Source organism: Saccopteryx bilineata, chromosome 9 (genome assembly GCF_036850765.1).
Source record: "Saccopteryx bilineata isolate mSacBil1 chromosome 9, mSacBil1_pri_phased_curated, whole genome shotgun sequence".
Lineage (NCBI taxonomy): Eukaryota > Metazoa > Chordata > Mammalia > Chiroptera > Emballonuridae > Saccopteryx > Saccopteryx bilineata.
Window position 1 is genome coordinate 82,586,252 of NC_089498.1, and position 27,033 is coordinate 82,613,284.

Here is a 27,033-nt window from a genome sequence, read left to right on the forward strand (position 1 = left end):
TAAAGCACCTAACAACGGTGCCTAGTACATATACTAAGTATTCAATAAAGGTTAACTATTATTGCCTAATAAGTTTGGGAAATTTGGGGATAAAGTTAAGCAGCAAGCTCCTTTGCTAAGCTGGTATCAGAGAACACAGTTCAGGAAGCACTGAGCTGGGGATGGGTATCAGGTCAGGCCTGAGACAGACTGAATGACTGCAAGTGGCAGAGCTTGGGCTGTGCTGGCCTCCCTTCTTCCCTCAGAGGCTCTCCTGAGTGTTTTTGGAACCTCTTGAACATGAGGAATGGCCTGGTCGACCTCAGTTCAAAGCACTGACTTCCTACTGCACTTGGAGGAGGGGGTTTAAAGCAGGTCACTAGCTGTGGGATGAGCTGGGCCGCCAAACAAGCCAGCCTAGCTCAGACGGAAGGGGTGGCAGGTTTTGCAGCAGGTTGCAGCACTGTTAGGGGAAGGAGGGCAGCCATGCCCGCAGCAGCCCGAGTTCTAGCATGAGCCTGCATCCTAGTGTGTCTGTGACTTGAGCAAGTCGTGGCCCTGGCATATTACAGTGACAAAAGCGGTTGGAAACTAGATAATCTTCAAGATCCCTTCCATTGTGAACATTTTGGGAGTCTGTAAATCTAGGATTGGGCTGAAAACCTAAAGAGGTGTGCCTTTCAGGAGTCCTAAACAACCAGGGGAAGGAAGAGCCCTGAGAAGTGAACTCCCCTGTCACACCCATGGGTTGGTGAAGTCTATGGAGGTCACACTGCTTGAGATCTCTTTTCATGCAAGATTCTTGGAACTGAACTACCTTAAATAGATCTTTCTGTCTTGCTTTGGGCCCCATTCACAGCCTCTAGGTCATTGCCTTCCACTGTCCATCACAGTGACCTGGGGAGGAATGTCCAGTGCTCTGGGTGGTGTGTGGAGGCCAGGAGCTGCTCAGACCAGCTGCAGGCTGGCTAACTTGGTCTCCCTAGCAGCACTGGGATGGGAGCCAGGCAGGAATGTGGGTGACCGATTGCAGAGCCTCATTGCACCAGCCTTGTACTGGAGGGGGAGAAGAGTTTACTGATTAGCAAATAAGTACCTTGTTTTTAAAAAATTACACACACGTATGAATACATAAACGAATATACACAAACACATTTATGTGTGTGGAGAGTGGAGAGTGACTTGCTTTTCACCTGTGTCTTTCTGTTCTGTTTAAATTTCCCTCTAGTGTTCTTAATATTCCTTTTATTTTTTTATTTTTCAAATGTTATTTCATTTTTAGGGCAGTTTCGGTTCCACGGCAGAATTGAGTGGCAAGTGAAAATTCCCTGTGTCCCTGTCCCCACACACGTCCAGCCTTCCACCTCTTTTATTCTGTGTCCTTGGCAGTCAGGCAGGAGTCCAGGAGATGTATGACATGCAGAGTACCGCCGATCTCCGTCTTGAGTTGTTAGTGGGGGGAGTGAGGTTCCTGTTCGGGGTGGTTCTGCCTCTTTTCCCAACATAGCATTACTAGGTTTCTGTGTTTGGGGACTGTGTCTAGCGCCCTTATGGAGCCCTTGAAATTTAATGATGTACTTGTGTATGCATACACAGTGTTAGGGAACAGGTCCTTTTACAGTCCCCCAAAAGCCCACTGTTTTTTCAACAGTCCCCTAGTGCTCTGAGGCTCGGTTCTGATGGGATCCCGGGGCCCCTAGGAGCTGGTGCTTCTCAGAGGCAGCTGCTAGGAGTGAAGCTAGAAAGTACCCAAGTACTTAAAGAATGATTGTTTCCGGGAGTGTGGAGCACAGGATCACTGGGGGGGGGGGGGGGCTTTAAATTTCAGGTTCCCAGGCCCATCCACGTTGAAAGGCCCAGAATGGCTGGGTCCAGTGGGATGCATTTATTAGCGAGCTCTTTGGGTGATTGTCATGCACTTGGAGCCCTCTCGGGGTAGGACCCCCAGCAATCAGATTGTTGTTTTGTGTGTTTTTTTCCCATTGATTTGAGAGAGAGAGAGGTGGAGAGAGAGAGGGAGAAGCATCAACTTGTTCCCCTTGTTCCATTTAGTCATGTGCTCACTGCCTCCTTCTCTTGTGCCCTAAGGATTGAACCTGCGACCTGGGCACACCAGGACAGCACTCTGTCCACTGAGCCGTTAGCCAGGGCCAGCAGTCTGGTTTTCACAAGCCCAGCAGGTGATTGTTTTGCAGACTGAAGTTTGAGAAGTGCCAGTTTACCCAGGGAGGTGGCTGGATGCAGTCAGGTACAGTTGCAGGGAGATGGGCCCAGTGAGGAAGGACGGTGTTGTTTGTACTGCAGCAGCCCCAAGAGAGGCAGGATCAGAGAGAGGCCAGCGGGTCCCTGGAAGCTGCTTTCTAAGAATTGGAGCAGTCCTGAAAGACCAGCTGCCTGCCCTGAGTCCTGTGTCAGAGCGCTGTGGCCCAGCCGCCATAGGGCGGGATGTGTCCTGTCAGAAGGGTGTGAGCAGTGTGGAGCTTCCTACCAGGCACCGGTTTTCTGTACGCGAGGACAGAAAGAGGGAAGAGGCATTGGAGAGTGCAGGTGTGATACTGGTGGGTGCCACTGAGTCTGCCGGACTGGAAGGCACTGTGTTCCCTTCGGTTGTGAACACTGAGGTTGGACAAGCATTGGGCAGGGAGGAGGAGTTTCTGGAAGCCTTGCCGAACTCCCTTCTGCGCTGGGATATAGCAGCCCCAGGGTCCTGGGAACTTTGCCAAGGACAGCAGGCCCTGGTAGTGGCTTCTTTTGAGAAGTGTAGGACAAAGATTCCTAGGGTCTGGAGGCTGAGCAGATGCATGGATTTTTTTTTTTTTTGTATTTTTTTTTTTTCTGAAGCTGGAAACGGGGAGAGACAGTCAGACAGACTCCCGCATGCGCCCGACCGGGATCCACCCAGCATGCCCACCAGGGGCGATGCTCTGCCCCTTCGGGGCGTCGCTCTGCCGCGACCAGAGCCACTCTAGCGCCTGGGGCAGAGGCCAAGGAGCCATCCCCAGCGCCCGGGCCATCTTTGCTCCAATGGAGCCTTGGCTGCGGGAGGGGAAGAGAGAGACAGAGAGGAAGGAGGGGGGTGGAGAAGCAAATGGGCGCTTCTCCTGTGTGCCCTGGCCGGGAATCGAACCCGGGTCCCCCCGCACGCCAAGCCAACGCTCTACCGCTAAGCCAATCGGCCAGGGCCCAGATGCATGGATTTTCAGAGAAGTGGGAAGACTGTTAATGTTGAGTTAGAGCTGTGTCAGTTCCCGCAGCCTCCTGGCTGCTGTGGTCATGGAGGGGAGAGGCAGGCCCTAGGCTGGGTGGTGCGCACCACGGCTGCCCTGCTGGCCGCGGAGGGGAGAGGCAGGCCCTGGGATGGGTGGTGCACACCACGGCTGCCCTGCTGGCCGTGGAGGGGAGAGGCAGGCCCTGGGCTGGGTGGTGCACACCACGGCTGCCCTGCTGGCCGCGGAGGGGAGAGGCAGGCCCTGGGCTGGGTGGTGCTCACCATGGCTGCCCTGCGGTCGCGGAGGGGAGAGGCAGGCCCTGGGCTGGGTGGTGCACACCACGGCTGCCCTGCTGGCCGGCTTTCCTCCTGGGACTTCAGTTGGAGGGCTCTCAGCATGGGAGACGTGTTGTAACCCTCATTTGATGGAGGCCTCCTTATACTGTTGTAAATACCGTGGGCACACGTGCGCCGTTTTGTGGCGTAATTAGCTGGCCAGGTGGCTGGTGAGTACCTGTGCCTGCTGCTGTCAGCTGGGGAGTGGTCGGCAGTGACAGTCAGGAGTGTCTGTCCTTGGATAATGCTGAGAGCCTGGCCCGTGCTGGTGCAGTGGGTAAAGCATCGACCTGGAATGCTGAGGTCTACTTGCCTGGTCAGGGCACATATGAGCAGCAAGTATGAGTTGATGCTTCCACTCCTCCCACCACCACTCCTTCCCCCCTCCCCCTCCCCCATCCCCTCCCCCTCTCCTCAGTAAATACAATCTAAAATAATAATAATAATAATAATAATAAAGCTAAGAGAGCACACTGAGACTTTTACCAAACAGGGCCCGGCCCTTTGGGGCTGCCTACGCCAGCCATTAGTGTGTGGGTTCTTGACTTTGTGCTAGAAAAATTTCATAATTTGAGTCCAGGTTATTTTGAGAATAAGTTTATTAAAGCTGGGAACAGTGAAACAGGAAAGGCCTGGAACAGAAGAAGCAACAGGAGAGCCTAGACGGGGCTGCTTTGGGTCAGTGGGATGCCAGAGGAAAGAGGGCCTTGGAGCAGGTTCAGGAGGTTGGCCTGGGAGCTGCTGCTGCCCTCTGCTCCCCTGGTTGCAAGTCTCCTGAGGACCCTTAGAGTTTAGGAGATGCACACCTGTGGGGGAAGAAAAGGGAAGGGAAAGGCGCAGGCGTGCTCCCAGGAAGAGAGTGCTGGGTCCTGTCCTCCATCTTAAGGTCTTTAAGTGTGGAGGTCTTAGAAGAGGTCCCAGGGGAAGATCTCAGCTCCCCAGATGTGTCCTTTTAGGGTTGTGGTCTCCAGTGATTGGTCAGCGCCAGGCCGGGGGTTATTAGTCAATGCAGCTGGTCCTGAGGCCAACTATTGCATATAGCTTGTCTGGTTTGCTGCTTTTCTGGGCCTGGGGCTGAAACACAACTGAGGCCTAGCAGTTATCCCTAGGGCTTAATGCTTAAGGGCTATTTATTCTCCAGCTCTCTTCACTCTGTTGCTAAGGGAGTCCACACTGCATGACTAGCAACCTGCCAAGGGAGGAAAGGTCAGGGGAGTGTCTAAACTGTAACAGCAGTGATATGCTAGTAGAAGAAAGGTTCTTCCGGGAGGGAGGTCCTTGTTTTCCTAGTTTTGCCAGGTGCTAGGCACCTGGGACTTTCTGCTCCTGTCCGTCTGTCTACTACAGAGTGGTTGACATTGGTCAGAATCCCAGGTGCTCTCAGCAGGCTGGAATTCTGGGCAGAAGAAAGGGAGGAATTGAGCAGGAATCTGCCTCAGGCCTGCGTTATCCAGACCACCTGAGTGTTACCAGTACGGGGAGGTAGGGAGGAGGAGGATGGTTCTGCTCTACACTCTCCAGACCACATTTGGGGCCTCTGGTTCTGAAGAGTCTCAGAGGAAAAGAAGGGAGTGGGTCATGGACTTGAAACTATTTCAGGCAGGAATGGTGGGGAAAGTGACTTTTTTCAGGAGAGGAAGAAAGAGGTTTCTTGGGGAGAGAGGGAGACCCAGATGAAGGACTTCACTGCTCCTTTGACGTGGAGTTAGACCCAGCCGGTGAGGCACTGGAGGGCCGAGTTCATTGCCAGAGGATAGATTCTACTCTTGCTGGGAGCTCTGAAGCCCTGGTAGGGATGAGCACCTCACCTTGCGAGCAGACTGAGGCTGACCTGTGGTCCTGCCCCAGGTGGGGAACACCCAGGCAGGAAACACCAGCTGGCCAAGCCTGAGTCCCATGGTATATTTATATAATATGCTAACTCCTGGCTCAGAGGGGGGCTGTCTTGAACTGAATGGATCCTGTGTGTTATACACAATCTTGCAAGAACAGCTGCAGCCTCCAGTGAGCTCAGAAATCCCCACCTGAATTGGGCCTTTTAAAAGTTGTTTTTAAATAGGCAATACTTATGTGCTAAAAATGCAAATATAAATAGTAAGTTTCATTTCTGTCCCCAGTTTTTGCCTTTAAAGGCACTAGTGTTACCCAGTTTCTTGTTTATTGTTCCAGGGATGGTCTCTGTGTGTATATGTACACACTCCACTAAGTTGGTATGTTTATGCTTTCTTGTTAAAAAATATTACCTTAGTATTATACCTTGATTCATAATGAAGATCATTTTATATCCCCATATATAGAGCTGGCTAATTCTAAAAGTAGTTACAGAGTATCTGTTGTGTGGCTTCCCTGTGATTTAGTTAACAAGTCCTATTGGTGCATAATTTAGGAGTTTGTTGTTAAAACAAAGCCACAGTCAAGTCCGTGTGTGGATGGCCAATGTCCTCTTAGACCAGGTGTAAGTGTATCTGTGAAATAGATTTCCAGAAGTCGAGTTTTTGGGTCAATGAGTGTGTCATTTTAAATTTTGACTTCTCTGTATTTTTTATTTAATTTTAAAAGATTTTTATTTCTAGACTTTACAGAGAGAGGAGATGGGGGGGGGGGAACAAGAAGTATCAACTCGTAGTTGCTTTAGTTGTTCATTGATTGCTGGTGGTATGTGCCTTGACCGGGCAAGCCCAGGGTTTCGAACTGACAATCTCAGCCTTCCAGAGTGATGCTGTATCCACTATGCCACCACAGACCAGGCATCTCTGTATTTTTAATGGGAGATTCTTGGCGTAAGGGTTCCTTTTTTTTTTTAAGTTCCTTTTTTGTAATCACCTATTCACATCATTTGAGTTTTTCTAGTGGTTATTGGTCTTTTTCTTATAAAACGTTTTTTTTTTCAGAGACAGAGAGAGAGTCAGAGAGAGTCAGAGATAGGGACGGAGAGAGATGAGAAGCATCAATTATTAGTTTTTCGTTGCGACACCTTAGTTGTTCATTGATTGCTTTCTCATATGTGCCTTGACCGTGGGCCTTCAGCAGACTGAGTAACCCCTTGCTCGAGCCAGCGACCTTGGGTCCAAGTTGGTGAGCTTTGCTCAAACCAGATGAGCCCATGCTCAAGTTGGCGACCTCAGGGACTCGAACCTGAGTCCTCTGCATCCCAATCCGATACTCTATCCACTGCGCCACCGCCTGGTCAGGCTCTTATAAAACATTTTTTATAAATTTGTCATTTTCTTGTCTTTATGTTTTTTCCTTATTTGTTTCTTATGCAGGACTTTAATTTTATGTCTGGGATTTAGGGCTACTTCTTACATTTTTTAAATTTTATTTATTTATTTTTAGTTAATGATATTAGAGACATTGATTTGTTGCTCTATTTATTACTTTTTTTTTTTTTTTTTAGAGGAAGCATGATGACAGAGAGAGAGAGAGATCAACTTGTTCCACTTAGTTGTGCCATTGATTGCTTTTCCTATGTGCCCTGACTGGGGCTAGAACCAGTGACCTCTGGGGTCCAGTTGGCACCATTGGGATTGAGCTGGTACCCTAGGGCTTGAGCCCTGGCCAGGTCTCAAACTGGTGACCTCAGGGTCTGGCTGGTGACCGTGGGAACAAGACAGTAACTCCAGGATTGAACCAGTGGCCCCTGCATTCTGGACGGCTTTCTGGGATGACACTCTATCTATCCACTGTGCCACCAGCCAGGGATTGTTCCACTTACTTACCCATTCATTGGTTGATTCTTGTATGTGCCTTGACTGGGGATTGAACCTGCAACCTTGGTCTATTAGGATGACACTAACCAACTGAGCTACTTGGCCAGGGCAGCCACTTATTACATTTTCGTCTTTAGCCTGGCTGAAACTTATTTTAGGGTATGGAACAGGTTAAACCCACTTTCTTTTCTTCCTGCAGCCTGGCTGTGGCTGGGGCCTTTGGGCCTCATTGCTCTGGGAGGAGATGAGACGTGGACAGGGTCTGGTGCCCACAGCTGTGGACTGGTGGTCTCCATAGAGAGACATGTCAGGATCACCACCTCAGCTGCCCCTGTTCTCTCGCAGAGGAGCTTCCCCTTCTCCCATCAGATGGTTCCTGGCTCATCCATCACTGAAATTCCCAGGCTGTCTGCACCAGCGAGGGCGGAGAGGTCTGGCAGATGGGTTAGGCCGAGGGCAGAATCTGGAAGGCTGTGTGCTGACAGCTCACCAGCCACAGGGAGATGAGTCACCCTTAGGGCAGCCCCACTGGGTCTTGGCCATCACACCACGTGTACAAGGGAAAGGGTCTTTGGTCCATGGCGCAGTAGCCAGTTCTAGTTCTCTCCAAGGTTGCTTGGCCATCATCTGCTTGGCCTCCCATTGCTTTGCCTGCAATCACTTCTGGGCCCACTGACCAGAACCAGTAACCTCACTCACAGGACTCAGAACCAGGCCCACCGGTGGGGACCGGTACCTTGAGGAAGGCCTGCAACTTCCTTGAAAACTTCAACATAGCTGGGAAGGGCCACAAGAATCTTGTAGGTAGATGGCAGTATTTCTCAGGGGGCCCCGGACCAGCAGGCAGCATCGTCTGGGAGCTTGTGAGACGTGCACGTTCTGGTTCAGCTAACTCAGACTCTGTAGACGGAGCCCATTCTTGTGTTTCACAGCCCGCCAGGCGGTTCTGCAGTTTGAGAACCAGCGGTCTGTGCTGGCGTGGGGCCCAGCGTGCATGGATGGCCCACTTGGGGCCAGCAGGTGTGATTGCTAAGGGCCTGCAGGTTTTGTCCCACTGCCTCGCCTGTCACTGGTGCACCCGCAAACTACAGCAGCCACTGATGAGCAAGAGTAAGCAGAGTATGTCAAGAGTATGACAGTCACAGCAAATTTGTGTCCTTTCTGGGCAGTTTAATTGGGATGGGACATGGCAGAAGGGTCTGTATACAAAGGGACTTGGGAGCAAGGATCCCACCCAGCACCAGCAGCAAGAGCCTGGCCTTCCAGGCCGATTTCCTGCCCTTACTGCTGATCTGCAAGTCACTTACCTACTTTCTGGGCCCAACTACCTCATCGTAGAAACAGGATGGTGCTGCCCCACTTGCCTGGTTCCAGATCCTGGATCAGATGAGCCCTCCTGAGGTCATTTTTGTTTATGGGAACAATGAGGCAGTGCCGGTTTCCCTTGTGGGATGAGCTGAAGGACGGAGAAGGAAAGTGTAGCCTGGGCCGGACCCAGTCTGGGGCCCGCTGAGATGAGGGCTTGGGCACAGGGAGGTGGGCTCTGGTCCCCTGTTGCATGGATGGTGATAAGGACATGGGAAGATAAGGACAAACAGACCTGGATCCTGAGAAGGAGGCAGTGTGCTCCTGGGAGGCGGGAGAACTCCTCCCGCACACAGGCAGCCTCCCTTGTCAGGAGGCTGGAGTGAGACTTGGCTGACAGATTTTCATGGAAACCCAGTGCATGATGAATCCTGTAGTGCTGGATGTGTCCTGAGCTGAGCCCTGAAGATGAGCCCAGGTTGCTATTTCTAGCTGAAGGCCCTGGCTGGTAGAGGGTAAACTGGTTGCCTCAGGCCAGCCTGATGCAATGTCTCCTGCAGGGCCTGGCTCATGGGTGCTGCTGTTCTTCTCAGAAACTGCTGGTGAGGTGGGTGGGAGCTCCAGCAGAGCCTGACTGGGTCTTTCTTTCTTTCAGATCTGACCATGAGCTACCCAGGCTATCCCCCCCCTGCTGGCGGCTACCCCCCAGCTGCACCAGGTAAGAGGGGGGGGGGGCGCCCGCTCAGCTCCACCTCCGGGAGTAGAGAGGGGATAAGATTGCTTTTGGGTCATTGCCTCACTCCCATTGCCCCTGCAGTGTAGCCGGTGGGGGAGGGGCTGGAGGAGAGCAGGGACCCTGAGGCCAGGAGAGCCTGGTGTGGCAGCTGCCTGTGGAAGGCCAGCACCAGGTCTCCTGACTTAGCTGAGAGCAGTGGGCAAATACCTTCTCTTCTCTGGCTCAGTTTTCTCCTTTGCAAATGGCTTCATGGATCTCTCCCTCACTGGGCTGTTCCAGATACTAACGAGATAGCCAGAGAAAGCCTCCGGCATGGTGGCCTTGAAGCACTGTTCGGTGACTTGTCACTTCTCTACCTTGTACTGAGGAGCATGGTTTTGCAGTACAGGAGGGAGGAAGGGAAGCAGCCTCCAAGGGTCAGGTATTCTCTGCGGCTGCCAGCGCTGCGGGCCAGTAGCCGCGATGCTGCACCGGTTGGCAAGGTGGTCAGAGCCTGGCCTGGCCACAGCGCTGCTTGGCGCTGTTCTTCACACCTGTAGGGCATCTTCTCTGGCCTTGGCACCTTCTGGGCTCCTGAAAGGAGATTTGGCCCCCAGGGCAGGAGAGGCCCATGAGGGCACCTGCGACAGGGGACAGGGAAAGGGACCATTCCAGGCTGGCATCCTGAGGTGGCCTGAGTTGCATTGCTTTTTGCCCCACAAGCCCCCTGAGCACATTCATTTCTCTTGAGCTGAGGTTCTTGAGTCTTAGCACTGAGGGCTCCGCAGGCCATTGGACCCACCTCCCATCAGCTGGTGAAGGACAGGCCCTGAGCTGGGAGGCAGCTCGGCCACTGGCCTCTCAGAGATTGAGCTGGGCCATTTCACTCTGAACAAGCCCTTGTCCAGATTTGCCAAACAGGCCAGCAGCCCTCCTGATGAGCTAGCTTCAGTGCTACTTGTCACAGTGGCAGCTGTAACATGGGAGATATTCGGCTCCCAGCTGAGCCCTGCATGGGCCTTGACTCCTAGTCCTCAGCACAGTGACCTGAGGCAAGCAGTAATTATCATTCCCACTTGTCACTCACTGCCCTAGTAAGTGCCTCGCCCCAGGGCACATACTCTGGTTCTGCTGCTTTCAGAGCTGGGGCTCTTCACTGATGTTCCCCCACTCTCTCCCTTCTAAGGGCGTGTCTGTGTTTACCGTGACTCAGGCCCGTCTCCTTCCATCCTCCCAACCTGCTCCTCCTGGCCTCAAACGGCACAAGGCCAGACCTTCCCCCACTCCCACCCATGCTTTTACATCTCCCTGGAATCTCAGTCTCCTTGAGCTCACTGCTGTCAGGGGCTCAGCACAGTGTCCTAAAATGACTTGTCATTGTGTCTTCACTCCTCCTTCACTGTGGTGAGCCCAGGAGAGCAGGTCTGTCCTTGACCCTCCTGCATCCTCAGTATCCCACGGAGGGGCTTGGGAGTTTGCTGAACCACCCCCTTCCTCCCTGGGAGGAGAGGAAGCTCCCTCTTCTCTTCCCCTGGCAGTGGGACTGGGTAGAATGTGCTTGCCTGGGTGTTTTCTCTGTGGTCTGTAGTGCAGTCCCCGAGACCCTGCATGGCCTCCCCCCAGCCCTGGGAGCTTGCTCTCTCTGCCTTTCCCTGTTGGGGGCTGACCAGGGGCTAACAGGGGCTTGGTGTTGCTTTGCTTTCAGGTGGCGGTGCCTGGGGAGGTGCTGGCTACCCCCCACCCAACATGCCCCCTATTGGTCTGGATAACGTGTCCAACTACGCAGGGCAGTTCAACCCGGACTACCTCTCAGGAATGGTGAGTCCAGCCCTCCTGCTCGGCTGCCCCTAGGCCCACTCCTGCTGGCGTCATCTGTCAGAGGAGTCTGTGTGGGTGATACCTGTGGGTGCCAGTGTATGGAGGGACACCTTAGGACACATGGGTTTTATCAAGGCTCTCACCTGCTCACTCCCTCTCTGCGTCTCCACTGCTGAGCGGTGAAATCCGGGGCAGGGATGCACTAGGCACACAGCTTCAGGTCCCTTTCAGCTCTGCGGGATTGGAAGGGGCGGTGCCTTCATGGAATGTGTGCTGAGCATCTTCCTTATGAGCTCAAGATTTGCACCCTCAGGAAGGCGAGGGCGGGTCACGTCGGGTACATGAGTGTGCATGTGCACATGTGTTTGTGCATGTATATGTACGTGTGGATGGCTATTTGGTGCCTGGTAGCATGGGAAGATGTGCTACTTTTAGTTTTTGATTTGTTTTTAGAACAATATTTTTTATAATCTGAAAATAAATGTGCTCAGTGTAAACAGTGCAGCCAATAGACAGTCAAAATCGAGTCAGACACTTCTGGGTTCTGGGAATGTGTGAGCAGAACAAACCACAGACTCAGCCCGGAGTCGGTACCATCCACTGGGAAGAGACAGGCAGTCGCCATAAGTAGGCTGCATGGTATCACAATAGGTGTGTGGGCTTCAGGCACAGGAGAGGTCAGGTGGAATGCCTGTGGACCGTGTCAGGGAGCTCAGATGGTACTTGAGCTCTGAGTGCGGTTCCTGGGACCCTGCTGCAGGACTGAGGGCAGGAAGGAAGGCGAGAAGACTCCCTCTTCTCTTCCCTTGGCAGTGGGATTGGGCTGGACGTGGTTGCCTGGGTGTTTCCTCTGTGGTCTGTAGTGTGGTCCCTGCGGCCCTGCTTGGCCTTCTCGTTAGTCTTAGGCTCTGTTTTGTGGACTTTCAGGCGGCCAACATGTCCGGGACATTTGGAGGAGCCAACATGCCAAACCTGTACCCTGGGGCCCCTGGGGGCGGTTACCCTCCTGTCCCCCCTGGGGGCTTTGGGCAGCCCCCCTCCACCCAGCAGCCTGTTCCTCCGTATGGAATGTACCCGCCCCCTGGAGGAAACCCGCCACCTGGCATGCCTTCGTACCCACCGTACCCGGGGGCTCCTGTGCCCAGCCAGCCCATGCCCCCTCCTGGACAGCAGTCTTCAGGGGCCTACCCTGGGCAGCTGCCAATGACCTACCCAGGACAGCCACCCATGCCACCTTCTGGGCAGCAGCAGCAACAGCCAGTGCCAAGCTACCCGGGATACCCAGGGTCTGGGACCGTCACCCCTGCTGTGCCCCCAGCCCAGGTGAGTGCCAGCCCTGTGCTACCATCAGCCCCATCCTGGCCCCAAAGGCCAAGGAGGCGTGGGGGACAGGCCAGGGCGCAGTCGTCCAGTGGTGGTTTCTTGTTTTAACAGAGTGTCACTTTCTCATAGGCGCCCAGACCCGGGTCGTGTGCCTGGAGGCCTGGGCCCGCCCGGCCTCACCCAGTGTGGTCAGCTGTTGTGTGTGCAAGCTGCGTGTGTGGTGTGTGTCCTGGGGTGCTCTGCATCCTGGGTAGTGTAGTTCCTGCCTGGGCTCTGTTCTGTAAGAACTGCTCTGGCCGCTGGACCCAAGGCTTTATGCCAGCAGCTCTCAGTCTTCATCTCCTAGGTGTGCTGCCTGCCACGCCCCCCCCCCCCCCCCCCCACACACACACAGCTTACTTGAGAGAGTTTGTAAAAGCTCCTTTGGGTAGGGAAGGTTGTTCTGTTGGCAGTTCCTTCAGAACTGCTCTTGACTCATTTTGGAGAGCAGTCCATGTTTGCAGAGCCTAGAATTCATTGTCATGGTTACACGGCCAAGTACAAGGCTAGCGGTATGTGTTTGATGACTATTTTTAGATGGAGGATCTCCTCTTCTTTCTGCCCCTATACATGCCCCCACCCCTGCTCTCCGTCTTCCCTCCCTTCCTTCTACCTCATCTTTTTTCTGAGTTTATCTCCTTAACTCTGTTTAAAGCAGTGTGTATTAGCCACAGAAGACACTCTAGCAGGAGACTGTCCGGGCGGGAACAGTCAGGCTGGCTGGGAGCACAGCAGTCAGTGTCAGGGCGAAGTGAGGAGGGCAGGCAGCTTGCTGAGTCTAGAAAACATGCATGAGGCCGGGGCTGGTCAAGGGGGCCGTCACGCTGCACGGACCATCGTGAAGGTTAGGTACCTAACCCCCCCCCCCCCCCAGAAAAAGCACCTTTCTGAAATTTGCACAGAGGTGCTTCGTGTACTAAGCAGGCCCAGCTTGGAGGACCCTGGTGTGTGCTCCTCTTGGTGGTAAGGCATTGGGGAGAAGCCAGTGCTCCTGCATGTGAGGCCTCCCTTTCAGGAGGAATCTAGGCCAGCCCCGGAGGACCTGGGTGTAGGGCAGATTTTCAGCATCAAGACTCAGCTGTAGATAGGCTCCTGGCCATGGGAGTTAGGCAGAAGTTTTAGTACCAGGGCATAGGACAGATAAAAGGGCCACTCGATGTGGAGTCCACTGTGCTGTTAATTGTGAACTCCTTCAGGTACCCCAACTTATACAGAAAAGGTGTTTCCAGAGACTAGGGTGGGGGTTTCTTGCATCTGGGGTTGCAGCATCTTACCTGAGTCTGTCTGTCCGAGCAGTTTGGAAAGCGAGGCACCGTCACCGATGCTCCTGGCTTCGACCCCATGAGAGGCGCCGAGGTTCTGCGGAAGGCGATGAAAGGCTTTGGTGAGAGGTCCTGGTGGCTCCCCTCCCCCCATACATTCCCCATCCCCCGGCTCTGTGGGCTGGGCTTGCTGGTTGGAGGCAGCCTGGCCCCAGTAGAAGTGGAGAGAAGATGGATGTGGGGTACAGTTATGGTACCCAGAAGAAGGGAGGGCCCATGCCTGAGGAGTCCCTAGCTGCAGAGCATCCCCACAGCCCACAGCCTGCTCACTTCCTCCTCTGCCCTTCCAGGGACTGACGAGCAGGCCATCATCGACTGCCTGGGCAGTTGCTCCAACAAGCAGCGGCAGCAGATCCTTCTGTCCTTCAAGACAGCTTACGGGAAGGTGTGTGTAGGGGGGTGTACAGGGAGCCTGGCCCCTCCTGAACTGAGGCATAGCCTACAGCACAGTTGTACTCACCCCTGCTTTAACTTGGTGACGAGTAGGCGTAGATCTCCTGGACAGATAGTAAGACACACGGGGTATTCCCTGCTGCCCACTCAACTAGAAGGCTCTCAGCTGATGGCATCCTCTATGCATAGAGTCTGTGGGGTGACAGTACCCTATGGGAGACACCCGGAGTCCGCCGGGTACTGAGATTTGTAGAGAGGTGCCCAGAGATCTGGGTTCTTACCCTGACTCGCTGCAATGCCCTGAGACTCTGGGCACATGATTTCACCTCTACTCCCACCTGGCCTGTGTCCTCTCCTGGGGACCCAGGCTGCTACCCCTGCCCTCTTCACAGCCACCCTGGGAGGTGTAGCTGACGGAAGGGCTTCCAAGGAAAAGGCTTTGGTACTGAACAAATGCAAAAGGGGTACATTTTGAACTTTTGGGGTTTTGAATCTTAGAAAGATAAAACCTGGGTACATAATGAATAAGCTAGTGTTCTAGACTATTCCTTCTCCAGCATTGTGCCCCGGCTACCCTGGGGATTGGGTTCAAATGCAGACTCCAGTTTTGCAGGTCTGGACTGGGAATAGAGGTTTGGCTTTTCTGCTGATCTCCCAGCCCTCAGATCTGTGATTCTGTCCGTTAGTCACCTTCTGTGGATTCTCTAAATATGGTTTTTTGTTTGTTTTAATATCCAATCAGGATTTGATCAAAGATCTGAAATCTGAACTGTCAGGAAATTTTGAGAAAACAATCTTGGCTCTGATGAAGACCCCGGTCCTCTTTGATGCTTATGAGATAAAAGAAGCCATCAAGGTACACGTGTGTGTGTGTGTGTGTGTGTGTGTGTGAATATGCACGGACACAGCGCCTGGGCTGCCTGGTGTGTCTTAACCCATCACTTGCTACTGTTGTAATTTTGGCTTCTATTCCCCCTCGGCCTGGGTTTCAAGCACTGTAGAAAAGGGAACTTCTGGTGGCTTCCTCAAGAGGAAAAGGAAGTGTCAGTCATTGTCAGGAAACATCTGACTTTCCATCTTTCTCCCATCTCTCCATGATGGGAGTTGGGGTTGCAGAGGGGGGTGAGGCATGGGTGGAGTCATCCTTATTCATCAGGGCTCGATATTAGCAAATAACAGAGCCGCCCTTGAGGACTGTGAGCAGAACAAAGTGGAGAATTGGTTACGAGGACGAGGCCGGAGGTGAGCAGCCTGGTCTGGGAAGAAGTGGAACAGGTGTCACGAGCAGACAGGCAGGCAGGGCGCTCTCGTGTCTGCTGCTTGAGTCCACTGTATTCCTGCGTCCCTGCTTCTCCACCATGTCTGCTTGACAGAGGGTCCCTGTCCATGTACCTCTCAGGGATCCAGCCGCAGACGAAACCAGCTGCTCCTGGGTTCAGATGCTAAATAGGGAGCGGGTTGTGAATGGCTTAGTTTGGTTTAATATCTGCCCCCAAACCCCTAAGCAGTTAGGACGAGGCAGAGGGTCCTCCACATTTGTGCACTCCTGTGGCTCCCAAGACCTGCAGCAGGAATCAGGGGCAGTCACTGAAGGAGAACCCTTGAACAGGTGCTTCAGAAGGAATCTAACATTTACTCAGGCAGAGAGACACAGTAAACTTTCCTGCCCCGGAGGACAGGTAGGGAGTTTCATGTGGGGCTGGAAGGGAGAGAAGGCTCTGTGTGCTGTCTTCTACAGAGGAGTCCGAGTGCAGTCGGGGCGGGCACTGGGGAGTGGTCCCTGGACCTCTGCCCAGCAGGGGCTGGGTCCATCCATCCGTGTGCTGGTGGTGGTTAGGAGTGCTGGAAACAGCACAGGTTTGGGGTTCAGCTGTCACTGCCTAGCTGGGTGTCCTTGAGAGCCTGTACAATGGGAATGTGGTTGCTCCCTGGTGACGTATGGTGAGCAGTGAGCCAGGAGGCTGACTAAAATGCTTTGTGACCTCTGAGTCATCTGCAGTAACAGTAACACAATAGCTAAGCCTTGTTGTGCTCCGTGTGAGACAGGCACTGTTCTGAGAACTTAACTTACTTAACTCATTTAGTCCTCGTGCGTTTCCTATGCAGAGGGTGCCAGTATCACTCCCATTTTATGCACAGGTAATCTGAGGCACAGAGTTTAAGTAATGTGTGTAAGGTTACAGAGCTAGTCATTGGCAGAGCTGAGATTCAAACTGACATCGAAGCCAGGATGGTGACCTTGTCTCCCACGGTCTCCCTGTCCCTGACGCGATCCTGCCTCCCGTCCTCGTTGCTGCTGCCTTTTCCTGAAGCCCCCAGATGCCCCGAGACTCGTTTCCCCCAAGTCCGCTCCTGCTTTACACTCATTGTCTCAGTTTCTCCTCTCATCATGGGCTGAGCCTGGAATAAAACAGTCCTGTGCACATCTCAACCACGCTCTATTGTGTGGCCTAGGACAAGGTGCTCCCCTCTGGTTCTGTTTCCCACCTCATCACCACGTCACTGCCACTATCTGGTATGTTCCTGGGACTTGGATGCTCTCAGAGAGGCAGCAGCAGCACCAGGAGCTCCTCATGGCTTCCTTTGCTGGGACTTGTCCCCTGGGAGGTAGGGCGGAGGCCCCTGCTCTCTTTCCTGGGGCTAGTGAGCGGACTCTGAGAGCCTGTGCTGCTGTGTGCTCTGCAGGGGGCTGGCACTGATGAAGCCTGCCTGATTGAAATCCTTGCCTCGCGCAGCAACGAGCACATCCAGGAGCTGAGCAGAGCCTACAAAACAGGTGAGGCTGCCCCCTGCCCCCTGCAGGGCCCTGTGTGCTCAAGACCTTGACCATACCCCCTCCCAGGGCCTAGGTTTCTCCCTGCATTCTTACCACTTCCCTCTCCTGCCACAACCAACACATGGGGCTTTGATCCCAGACTCCCCCTGCCTGCCACCTGCACACAGGACTGGTGACTAGGGGCGGGCAGGCTGAGGAAAACCTCGGGGGTGTGGTGTGGGCCATGCCGTGAGGGGAGGCCTGCTCAACATGGAGTCCATCACCCCTCTTGGCTTTCCGGTTGTCTGCCCCTGGAGAGCTGTGTGGGCCGTCTGCCCTTCCCTTGCCAGTGCCCACTGTTGACTCTGTCTGCAGTGGGCAGCTCTGTCCATGGGGCGACAAGGTGGGCCTTCCCTATGTCTCCCAGAATTCAAAAAGACCCTGGAGGAGGCCATTCGAAGCGACACGTCGGGGCACTTCCAGCGGCTCCTCATCTCTCTCTCTCAGGTACCCTTCCCACAGCAGAGCCCAGGCGGCGCTCAGCAGAGAGGGGACCCCTGAGCAAGGAGGAGAGGGGGCAGGGCGGGAAGGGTGCCGCTCCAGGCATTGGCCTTGACCACACGCCCGTCTCCTTTCAGGGAAACCGTGATGAAAGCACAAATGTGGACATGTCCCTAGTCCAGAGAGATGTCCAGGTGAGTGATGGCCAGGTCAGGCACCCTAGCTGGGCTTCCTAAGCCAGCGAGGGTGCCCCACTTTCCTACTTTATGAGAGAGGAAGCTCTGGATGGAAAGAGAACCAATAAAGAGTGGGTTCCAGATGCTGTGACTTTCAGACCGGCTCGACTACTTATACACTGTGTGGCCTTGAGCAGGTCCCCCGGTCCCCCGACCTGTCTGGGCTTCAGCTCCCCTACCTGTAAGAGAGAACATAGGAGATAACTGTCACAGCAAATGGTCTATCACAGTTATGAATGTGGGACTTTGTGTGACTCGGTATTTTTCCTGTTGGGTTGCATATGCCATTATGTTTGCAAATGGGAAGAATTCACACTTGCTTATGAAGTTTTGGAAGGTTTGAGTCTAGAAATCAGCTGTCACATTAGTTCTGCAGTCTTAGAATTCTGCCCTTGTCCCCGGCCTGGCTTGAACTGAGACAAAAAGGGGACGGTCACCATTTCTTCTTTGTCCAGGCATCTGAGTATCCTAGAGGAGTTTGAGTCCCTCATTAAGAAATTCAGGTCATGGAAGTTCTGGAGAGAGCCCCGCTCCCTGGGGAGGAACTGCCGTCCCCTCCGTCTTCGCTGCTCCTGCCCCTCCAGCTGCCCTTCCCCAGGCCGTCTTCTCTCCCTCTGGCAGAAGGAAGGGGACCTTTGTGGGTGCCCTGTCAGGGTTGGAATAGAGCCATTATTATGATCTGTTCCATTTTGCTTTTCAGATGGGGAAACTGAGGCTCAGAAAGGTTGAGCATGTGTCCAGAGAAACCTGGAGGTCAAGCCTGGAGCCCAGACTCCTGGCTGTATTCCCTACAGGGAGCACACAGACTCCTTGGTCCCAGAGGGCCTCCTGCAGGATCTGCCTCAGCATCTCCCTGGCTTGAGACTCCCATTCCCATTCCCAGACTCGGCTGGACAGTTTCATAGCCCCCAGACTCTGGCTCTGGCCGCAGTAGGAATATTCCTATTTCTGTTTTCTTGTTTCTATTACCGGTTATTTCTCAGCTGATGCTAACGTTGCCTCAGCTTCAAGGTCTCATGCCTGTGGCTCTGCCTTCATAGTTCTGGCCCTGCTCCTGTCTCACCTTGACCTGTGGGATCTCTGAGCCCCTGAGGGCTTCCCTGTTCCCCTGTGTGTTGGTGCCTTTAGACCCAAGAGCTCTTACCTGAAGCCAAAAGGCACTTTCAAACCATCTGTTGTAGGGTTTGCAAATTGGCAAATATTTGGGGCTCACACTTTCAAAAGCTTAACAGGCAAATGCAGATTCTGCCCACTTGCAAATATAGTAGCATATGCAAGCAAACACGGGGCAAGTGCCCGTCACACGAAATTGCACATCTATAACTGATTTATCAATTGTAATGTTTATTGTCTCACATGTTCCCTTGTGTAGATAGGGAAGTTGCTTCTAAACAACAGGAACCTTTACATAGAAATCTAGATTTCTGGCTTCTTGTGCGGACAGATCTGGCAGCTGTGACCTGCATTTCTGTCATTGTATTCAGCTGGTGGTGACAAGTAGCACCCGTCTCCTCGTCTCCTCTGTGTGGTTAGCCTTGGTCCCACCCCAACCCCCAGCCCTACAACTGGCTTGTTTTTCTCAGGTTATGCAGCTGACCTCTTTGAACTTTCAGGTTTGTGACCATCCCATTGTAGAGGTGCAGAAGCAAGGCCCAGAGGGTGGCCTGCCAAGGGTCTCGCATCAAGTTGGCCGCAGAGCTAGGCCTCAGACCCAGGCCTCTTTTTCCACTTTTCCTTGGTGCTGCTGCTTCCGTGGTTGGGTTAAAGCTGTTTCTTGCCCATCCTGGGCTCCGTTTGGCCTCAAGTTTCCTGGCTCTGAGTTCTCCCAGCTTCAGAAACCTTTGTGTTGCTTGGTGAGGAGATATGTGGGTGGTGTCTCGTTCCGTTCTGCACAGTGAACGGGGCACAGCTTGGGCATGCTCCTATTTCCTGCCCCTGTGGGCCTGCAGGGCCCAGAGTCTGCCTAGCTCTTATAGGTGACATGGGCTTGGTGACTGGAGTGAGGCCTGCACTGCATACCCATCACCCCTCTCTCTCTGCAGGAGCTGTACGCAGCTGGGGAGAACCGCCTGGGAACAGATGAGTCCAAGTTCAATGCAATCCTGTGCTCCCGGAGCCGGGCCCACCTGGTTGCAGGTGAGACAGCCGGGGCTCCCCAGGGCCAGGAACAAGGGCAGACAAGGGAAACAGCGTGCAGGGACACTTGGCAGTTTCTCCGCATAGGCTTTCACTTCCCGGGAGTAAAGGGTAAAGGGGATCAAATATATGGTAACAGGGTGATTTGACTTTGAGTGGTGGGCACACAATGCAATATGAAGATCATGTATCAGAAGTGTACACTTGAAACCTATATAATTTTATTAACCAAGTCACCCCAAAAAGTTAATGAAAAGAAAAAAATATTAGTCGTGCATGTACACAAGTCAGGATGGCCTGTGCTATGGAACCATTGGCAAAGATCTTTAAAAGGCGAAAGATTTATACGATCTGAAGAGAAACCAGAGCATGGCAAAGATCTTTAAAGTAGAGTTTTAGTAGCTAAATTTGGGAGCATACATTTTGTTAATAAGGTGAACTCAAGCCTCCTGACCTGTGGTGGCGCAGTGGATAAAGCATCGACCTGGAACGCTGAGGTCGCCGGTTTGAAACCCCGGGCCTGCCTGGTCAAGGTCAAGGCACATGTGGGAGTTGATGCTTCCAGCTCCTCCCACCCCTCCTCCTCCTCATCTTCCTCCTCTTCCTCCTCCTCCTCTTCCTCTTCCTTTTTCCTTCTCCTTTCTTCCTTCTCCTTCTTTTTCCTTCTCCTTCTTTCTTCTTCTTCCCATCTCCCCCTCCCCCTCCCCTTTTCTTTCTCCCCTCTCCCCTCTTCTTTCTCTCTTCTCCTCTTCCTTTCCCCTCCCCTCCCCTCTCTTTAAAATCAATGAACAGCCTGACCAGGCGGTGGTGCAGTGGATAGAGCGTCTAACTGTGATGCAGAGGACCCAGGTTCGAAACCCCAAGGTTGCCGGCTTGAGTGTGGGCTCATCCAGCTTCAGTGCAAGGTCTCTCGCTGGCTTGAGCAAGGGGTCACTTGGTCTGTTGTAACCGCCTGGTCAAGGCACATATGAGAAAGCAATCAATGAACAACTAAAGATGCTACAATGAGGAATTGATGCTTTTCATCTCTCTCCCTTCCTGTCTGTCCCTTTCTGTCCCTCTCTCTGTCCTCTGTCACAACACACACACAAAATATCAATAAATAAAATCTTTTTTTAAAAAAGATGAACACAAGTCGAAATTTTAGGCAACTAATGAGAAAGAAATTTCCCTTCATCTTGGAAGTTCATTACAAACCCAAGTCACTATTCCAGAATGTGTGGAGTCAGAGCAGGAAGATCAGGAAAACTGGCTGAAGAGTGAAAGTTAGGAATTGGCCACTTAATCAAGGTTTACCGTGTTTCATAGTATCAGGCAAGAATAAAATGCCAAAGTTGATGTGTGGATTTTGGAATAATTAAGGCGAAATATAAATAATTAAACCAGTGGTTTTATACTCTTTGGACTAACTAAAGAAATTGATGGAAGTTATACTTAATATATTATCAAGTTTTCTTTATACTAAAGTGGTTCTCTGTTTTAAAAAAATACCTCACCTGTAATTTTAAATAAACTTTTCAAAATGGATAAAATATCTATTTTTAATATCATGTAAATTTTAATTTACACAATTAAAATCCCATTATCTAAAAAATATGTTAACTGGAAATATAGCTTTTATCCACTTCCTGAAACAGTGCTGTCCGACCCTGCACCTCTGTCCCCACTGTCTCTGGAATTAGTAAAGCCACCTTTTTTTTCTTTAATGTTTTGTGGTCATGTCCACAGCAGATGAGAAGCTGCATCTAAAAGTCTTGGTAATGACCATCGGATTTCTTTTTTTTTTTTTTAATGTTTATTTAGTTGATTTTAGAGAGAGGAAGGGAGAGAGGGAGACAGGAGTATCAATCTGTTCCTGTATGTACCCTGACTGGGAATCAAACCGGCAACCTCTGTGCTTCAGGACGATGCAACCGAGCTATCTGATCAGGGGTAGAGTCACTTTTTTTTTTTTTAATTTTTATTTATTTATTTATTTTACAGAGACAGAGAGAGCCAGAGAGAGAGATAGACAGGGACAGACAGACAGGAATGGAGAGAGATGAGAAGCATCAATCATTAGTTTTTCATTGCGCATTGCAACACCTTAGTTGTTCATTGATTGCTCTCTCATACGTGCCTTGACCGCGGGCCTTCAGCTACCGAGTAACCCCTTGCTGGAGCCAGCAACCTTGGGTTCAAGCTGGTGGGCTTTTCCTCAAACCAGATGAGCCCGCGCTCAAGCTGGCGACCTTGGGGTCTCGAACCCGGGTCCTCTGCATCCCAGTCCTATGCTCTATCCACTGCGCCACCGCCTGGTCAGGCTAGAATCACTTTTTAAAAACAGCTTTACTGGCCCTGGCCGGTTGGCTCAGTGGTAGAGCGTTGGCCTGGCGTGCAGGAGTCCCGGGTTCAATTCCCGGCCAGGGCACACAGGAGAAGCGCCTATCTGCTCCTCCACCCCTCCCACTCTCCTTCCTCTCTGTCTCTCTCTTCCCCTCCCACAGCCAAGGCTCCATTGGAGCAAAGTTGGCCCGGGCACTGAGGATGGCTCTGTGGCCTCTGCCTCAGGCGCTAGAATGGCTCTGATTGCGGCAGAGCGAGGCCCTGGAGGGGCAGAGCATCACCCCCTGGTGGGCATGCTGGGTGATCCCGGTCAGGTGCATGCGGGAATCTGTCTGACTGCCTACCTGTTTTCAACTTCAGACAAAAATAATAATAAAATAAATAAATAAAAACGGCTTTACTGAGGAAATAAAAAATTTTTGTAAAACTACCACCCCCTCCCCGATGGTATCAGTGGGTTTCCTGTTTCGGCAAACATGGGCTCTGGAGGGAAGCAAGGGGAGAGGAGAGGGGCCGCAGCCTCCTGCTGGCTGGTGCCGTGCGCTGGAACGGGGGGCTGAGACGGACGGGGCTCCCAGAGCACCGAGGCCAGCGTTTCCCAAAGGACAGCACACAAAAATAAGCCTAACAACAGTCATTCATTCATTCACTCAAAGATTTGAAGTTGAGCTCCTGCCTTTTGGAGTTGGTGTGGGTAGGGTTAGGGAATACCACTTCATAATCTTCATTCTCATGGGGTTCACCTTCTTGTTTGGGGGGACAGGCAGTAAAATATAATTAAGTAAAAACTGTACCAGACGGTAAGTCATTTAGAGAAAAGTAACTAAGTTGGAAACGGAGTGGTGAGGATTGGGGGTGTGGGGACAGTCTTCACAGAAGTAACGGCATTTCAGTTAACAGCATCGCAGGGTGAGGGTTAGGGTTAGGGTTACAGGTGCCGTGGTCCTAAGCAGGGGGCTCGTAGCATGACCGAGACACAGGGAATGGGGACTGCTGAGGCTGGAGCAGATGGAGTGAGAGGGGCAGGTCAGAGATGGTCGTGCCCTGCTGACAACGCCATGGACGTAGGTTTTTATCCTGAGTGAAACAGGAAGCATTGAGGGTGCTGTGTGGACGAGGGTGTGACTTAAGTTTGCCCAGTTCACTGGCTGCTGTGTTGAGAAGAGTAAAGGGCAGAGCGGGACCCCTGTCTGGAGCCTGCTTCTGTATCCAGAGAAGAGGTGGCGTCTTGGACCAGGTGGTGGGGCAGGTGGTGAGAAGGGTCAGCTTCTGGCCTGGTTTGCCAGTTGGATGAGGAGTGTTGTGCAGGAAAGCAGTCTTTTCTGACTAAGCCTGTGGGAGAGGGAATCGGGGAGCTGTGGACAGCAGGCCTGAGGGGAGGAAGCGGGAACCTTGGGCAACAGGTACCAGGTAGAAAACTGGACTTTGAGTCTGCAGCTCAGGAGAGTTCTGGGCTAAAGATGGGAGCTTGGGAGCAGTGAATGGGGAGTCAAAGGTGCTTGAGGGTCTGGGACTGCAAGAGGCCGCTCAGCAGCAAGCCAGAGCCTGGTCTGAGGACAGGGTTCTGGTCTGGCAGGAGACTTAAGAAGAAACACCCAGAGAAAGGGGAGTGCTAGAGCTAATGTGGGAGGGCAGGCGAGGACTAGGAATGATGACCGCCCTTAGCAGGGTGGGCGCCTGGGTGAAAACCGTGTGCACTGTCCTGTAATGCACACCAGTGAGCGCTGTGCTTCCACTTCAGAGATGAGGAAGTCAGGCCCAGGGCAGAGGGGAGATGAGATCACCCAGTCGGGAACATGGCAGAGTTCAGGTTCCAGCTCAGGCTTTTGGCTCCAGTGTCCTTTTTAATCTCTGCACTGGTGCATGAGTGAACATATGTTCATCTTGGTCATTCTTTGTTTTAATGAATATAGAATATGTAAGTAGTATATCAACCCTGGTGTCACAGACATTACTTAGGAGAAAAGAGGAGCTGATCTGAAGAAAGTAATGTAGATATATACAGCAGAAGTCACCACACTGATCTGCAGATGACAGAAGTTTGGAGAACAATGACAGGAACCGAGTTCCAGGCCACAGAAGGATTCATATCCGAAGTCAGAGCTGGAGTTAAGACCCAGGGTTCTGCGGTGCCACCTGCCTCTCTAGGAACCGGCTCACTCCCCATAGCTCGTCCTAGGGGGCTGGATGGGTGTTGGCTCCTAGTCAGCTTGAGAAGACAAGGTTGCTGTGTGGCAGGCGCAGGCGGGCTGGCGGTGCCGGGCTCTCAGATGAGAAGGGTTGCTCTGTCATGTCTGGTGGGGGTCCTGGATAGGGGCTCAGCTGCGATTTGGGTGAGTGGTCTGGTGTGGGCAACCCAGACTGAGCTGCGTGAGAAGGCGTGGGGGTGGAGTACGCATGACTCGTGGGGGCTTAGGAAGGGACAGAGGCCTCCACCGTGTAGCCGTTAGTTTACTCTGGCTGCCATAATAAAACACCACAGGCTGAGTGACAAACTACAGAATATTTCTCATGGTTCTGGAAACCAGAAGTCCAAGATCAGGTGTCAGCACACTTAATTTCCTCTGAGCTCTCTGTCCTTGGCTTTCAGATGGTCGCCTTTTTGCTGTGTCTTCACATGGCCTTTCCTCTGTGTGTATATCCCTGGTGTTCTTCTGAGGACACCAGTCAGATTGAGTGAGGGCTCAGGCTAAGGGCCTCATTTACCTTTCAGGAGGTAATTAGGTATCTCCACATACAGTCATGTTCTGAAGTACTGAGGGCTAGGACTTTAACATATGAATTTAGGGGGACAGCAGAATTCAGCCTGTAACATGTCCCTTCTCCTCACTAGTTTTCAATGAGTATCAGCGAATGACAGGTCGAGACATCGAGAAGAGCATCTGCCGCGAGATGTCCGGGGACCTGGAGCAGGGCATGCTGGCCGTGGGTAAGTGCCAGGCCTGCCTCGTCCGCCACCTGCTGGCCTGGAGGGGCGGGCAGTGCAGCCAAAGAGCCACAGGACCCAAGGTAGCCTAGTCCAGCGTTCCTGCGTGGCAGGAAGCCACGTTGCTTCCCAGATCACTGCGTGGTACGCCTCCAGCCTTCCCGGAGGCATCCTGCTGCTGTTCTCAGTGCAGCTCTGGGGACGGAGCTGCAATGTGGGCACTAATGGGAGAGCAGCCAGCTCCCTGCTAGAGGCGATGACTCACATCCTGCCAAGTTTCCTCTAAAAATACATCGCTGCGGGCAGTTGTCTGATGTTTGTGATGGAAACATGTAGTTCCAACAACAACGCACGCCTCGCACGCCTTGCTAGAGCAAAGCTGGCCCAGCTCCCGGATTGATGGTTGCTTCTTGCAGGCCCGTGCTTGCCCTCCAAAGTGAGGGCTCCAGGTCTTGCCCCTACCAGGGTTGGTCCCTCTTTAAACCCACTCAGGAAACTCATGGTTTTCCCACCTTTTGCTTTGCTTTTCCTGGAGCTTCCTGGTGGGAGAGATGATGAATCCATCTCGTTTCCCTGAGTGTCCCTGTGGCCAGTTTCCTGGCCTGAGCGCTAGGGAGACGCACTCCACTCAGCACCCTTTCTCCAGGAGGCTCCTGGCATCGCCAGCTCACCCCTCCCGCTTCCCGTCCATTTCTTCCTGCACAGCTCCCATCTCCATGTTGCTTGCCAGGAAAGGGGGTGGGTTGCTGTCCAGGCTCTGCATGTTTCTGTTCCAAAGAACTGGAGCCAAGACCACAGATAACTGATTGAGCCTGGAGGGGAGGGGAGAGGAAAATGGCCTAAGAGGACACTGTACCCCATACCCCCTGGACATGGACTTTCCTGCAGATCGAGTTATGCTGTATTTCTCTCTCCTAGTGAAATGTCTCAAGAATACCCCTGCTTTCTTTGCCGAAAGGCTCAACAAGGCCATGAGGGTATGCAACTCCTACAGGGAGGGTCTGGGTGGGCGAGGGTGTCAGCCCACCTGTGGGAGGCATGGGGAGAGCCACACCTCAAGAGGACAGGGCCCATGGGGGGGGAGGGGACCCGAGTGTCCGGGGAAGGTGGACAGTGAGACGGCCTCTTGCTCACACCCTTGGACTCTCTTTAGGGAGCAGGAACGAAGGACCGGACCCTGATTCGCATCCTGGTGTCTCGCAGTGAGATCGACCTCCTGGACATCAGAATGGAGTACAAGCGGCTGTACGGCAAGTCACTGTACCACGACATCACGGTACGGCTGTGGTGCAGCGGGGCCATCTCTAAGTACCCCACGCCCCTGCGGCCTCCGCAGCCCATGGGCCTCTTGTTTGTGGACCTGTTCTACTTCTTTGTTCCTTGCTGCACCCCCACCCTGTGCCCTCAGCCTCCCGCCATGTGCTGCTCAGTAAGCGGATGGGGAAGGGGGTTCAGACAACGGCGTCAGAGACACATGGGACCTTCCCGACCGGGCGCCTGGCCTTCACAGTCCCGGCCACCCTGTGACTGCTACCGGGACGGAGGCTGGGCTCTCTGTGGGTCGCTTCTCTCTCAGCTTTATGGCGAAGGCAGTAAGGAAGGCAGTTCAGAGTGAGGGCTCTGGGGTCCAGTCTCGCTGCTTGGAGCCCAGTTCTGGCTTTTCTGCTTGTTCAAGGTCTGTGTGATCTTGAGCAGCTGTCTTAACCTCCCTGAACCCTAGTTCCATCATCCTTAAGACAAGTATAATGATAGGTTCCTTGGCAGTGTTGAATCTTTTCTTTTTTTTTAAGTGAGAGGAGGGGAGGTAGACAGATTCCCACATGCACCCCGACCGGGATTCCCAACCTGCAACCAATACTCAGACCAAATGAGCTATCCTCAGCGCCTGGGGCTGATGCTCGATGCAATCAAGACAATGGCTATGAGAGAGGGAGAGAGAGGGAGGGAAAGAAGCAAACGGTTGCTTCTCCTGCATTTCCTGACAAGGAATAAACCTGGTTGAGCGA

General features: G+C 52.9%; 1 protein-coding gene and 1 pseudogene across 3 annotated transcripts in view; one reads left to right on the forward strand and one right to left on the reverse strand.

Moving 5' to 3' along the window:
* ANXA11 (annexin A11) overlaps positions 1 to 27,033 on the forward strand; it is a 70,755-nt gene that overhangs the window by 43,164 nt on the left and 558 nt on the right. For all 3 annotated transcript variants that reach the window (XM_066242395.1, XM_066242394.1, XM_066242396.1), the window contains 13 exons: positions 9,194 to 9,256; positions 10,959 to 11,071; positions 11,999 to 12,394; positions 13,730 to 13,817; positions 14,046 to 14,140; positions 14,891 to 15,004; positions 16,834 to 16,924; positions 17,331 to 17,410; positions 17,542 to 17,598; positions 19,683 to 19,776; positions 24,935 to 25,030; positions 25,946 to 26,004; positions 26,181 to 26,303. In XM_066242395.1, the coding sequence (XP_066098492.1) occupies positions 9,202 to 9,256; positions 10,959 to 11,071; positions 11,999 to 12,394; positions 13,730 to 13,817; positions 14,046 to 14,140; positions 14,891 to 15,004; positions 16,834 to 16,924; positions 17,331 to 17,410; positions 17,542 to 17,598; positions 19,683 to 19,776; positions 24,935 to 25,030; positions 25,946 to 26,004; positions 26,181 to 26,303 (1,461 nt within the window). In that variant the 5' untranslated portion in view covers positions 9,194 to 9,201. The remainder of the gene's footprint in view (positions 1 to 9,193; positions 9,257 to 10,958; positions 11,072 to 11,998; positions 12,395 to 13,729; positions 13,818 to 14,045; positions 14,141 to 14,890; positions 15,005 to 16,833; positions 16,925 to 17,330; positions 17,411 to 17,541; positions 17,599 to 19,682; positions 19,777 to 24,934; positions 25,031 to 25,945; positions 26,005 to 26,180; positions 26,304 to 27,033) is intronic.
* Positions 21,466 to 21,543, reverse strand: LOC136313808 (small nucleolar RNA SNORA32; annotated as a pseudogene).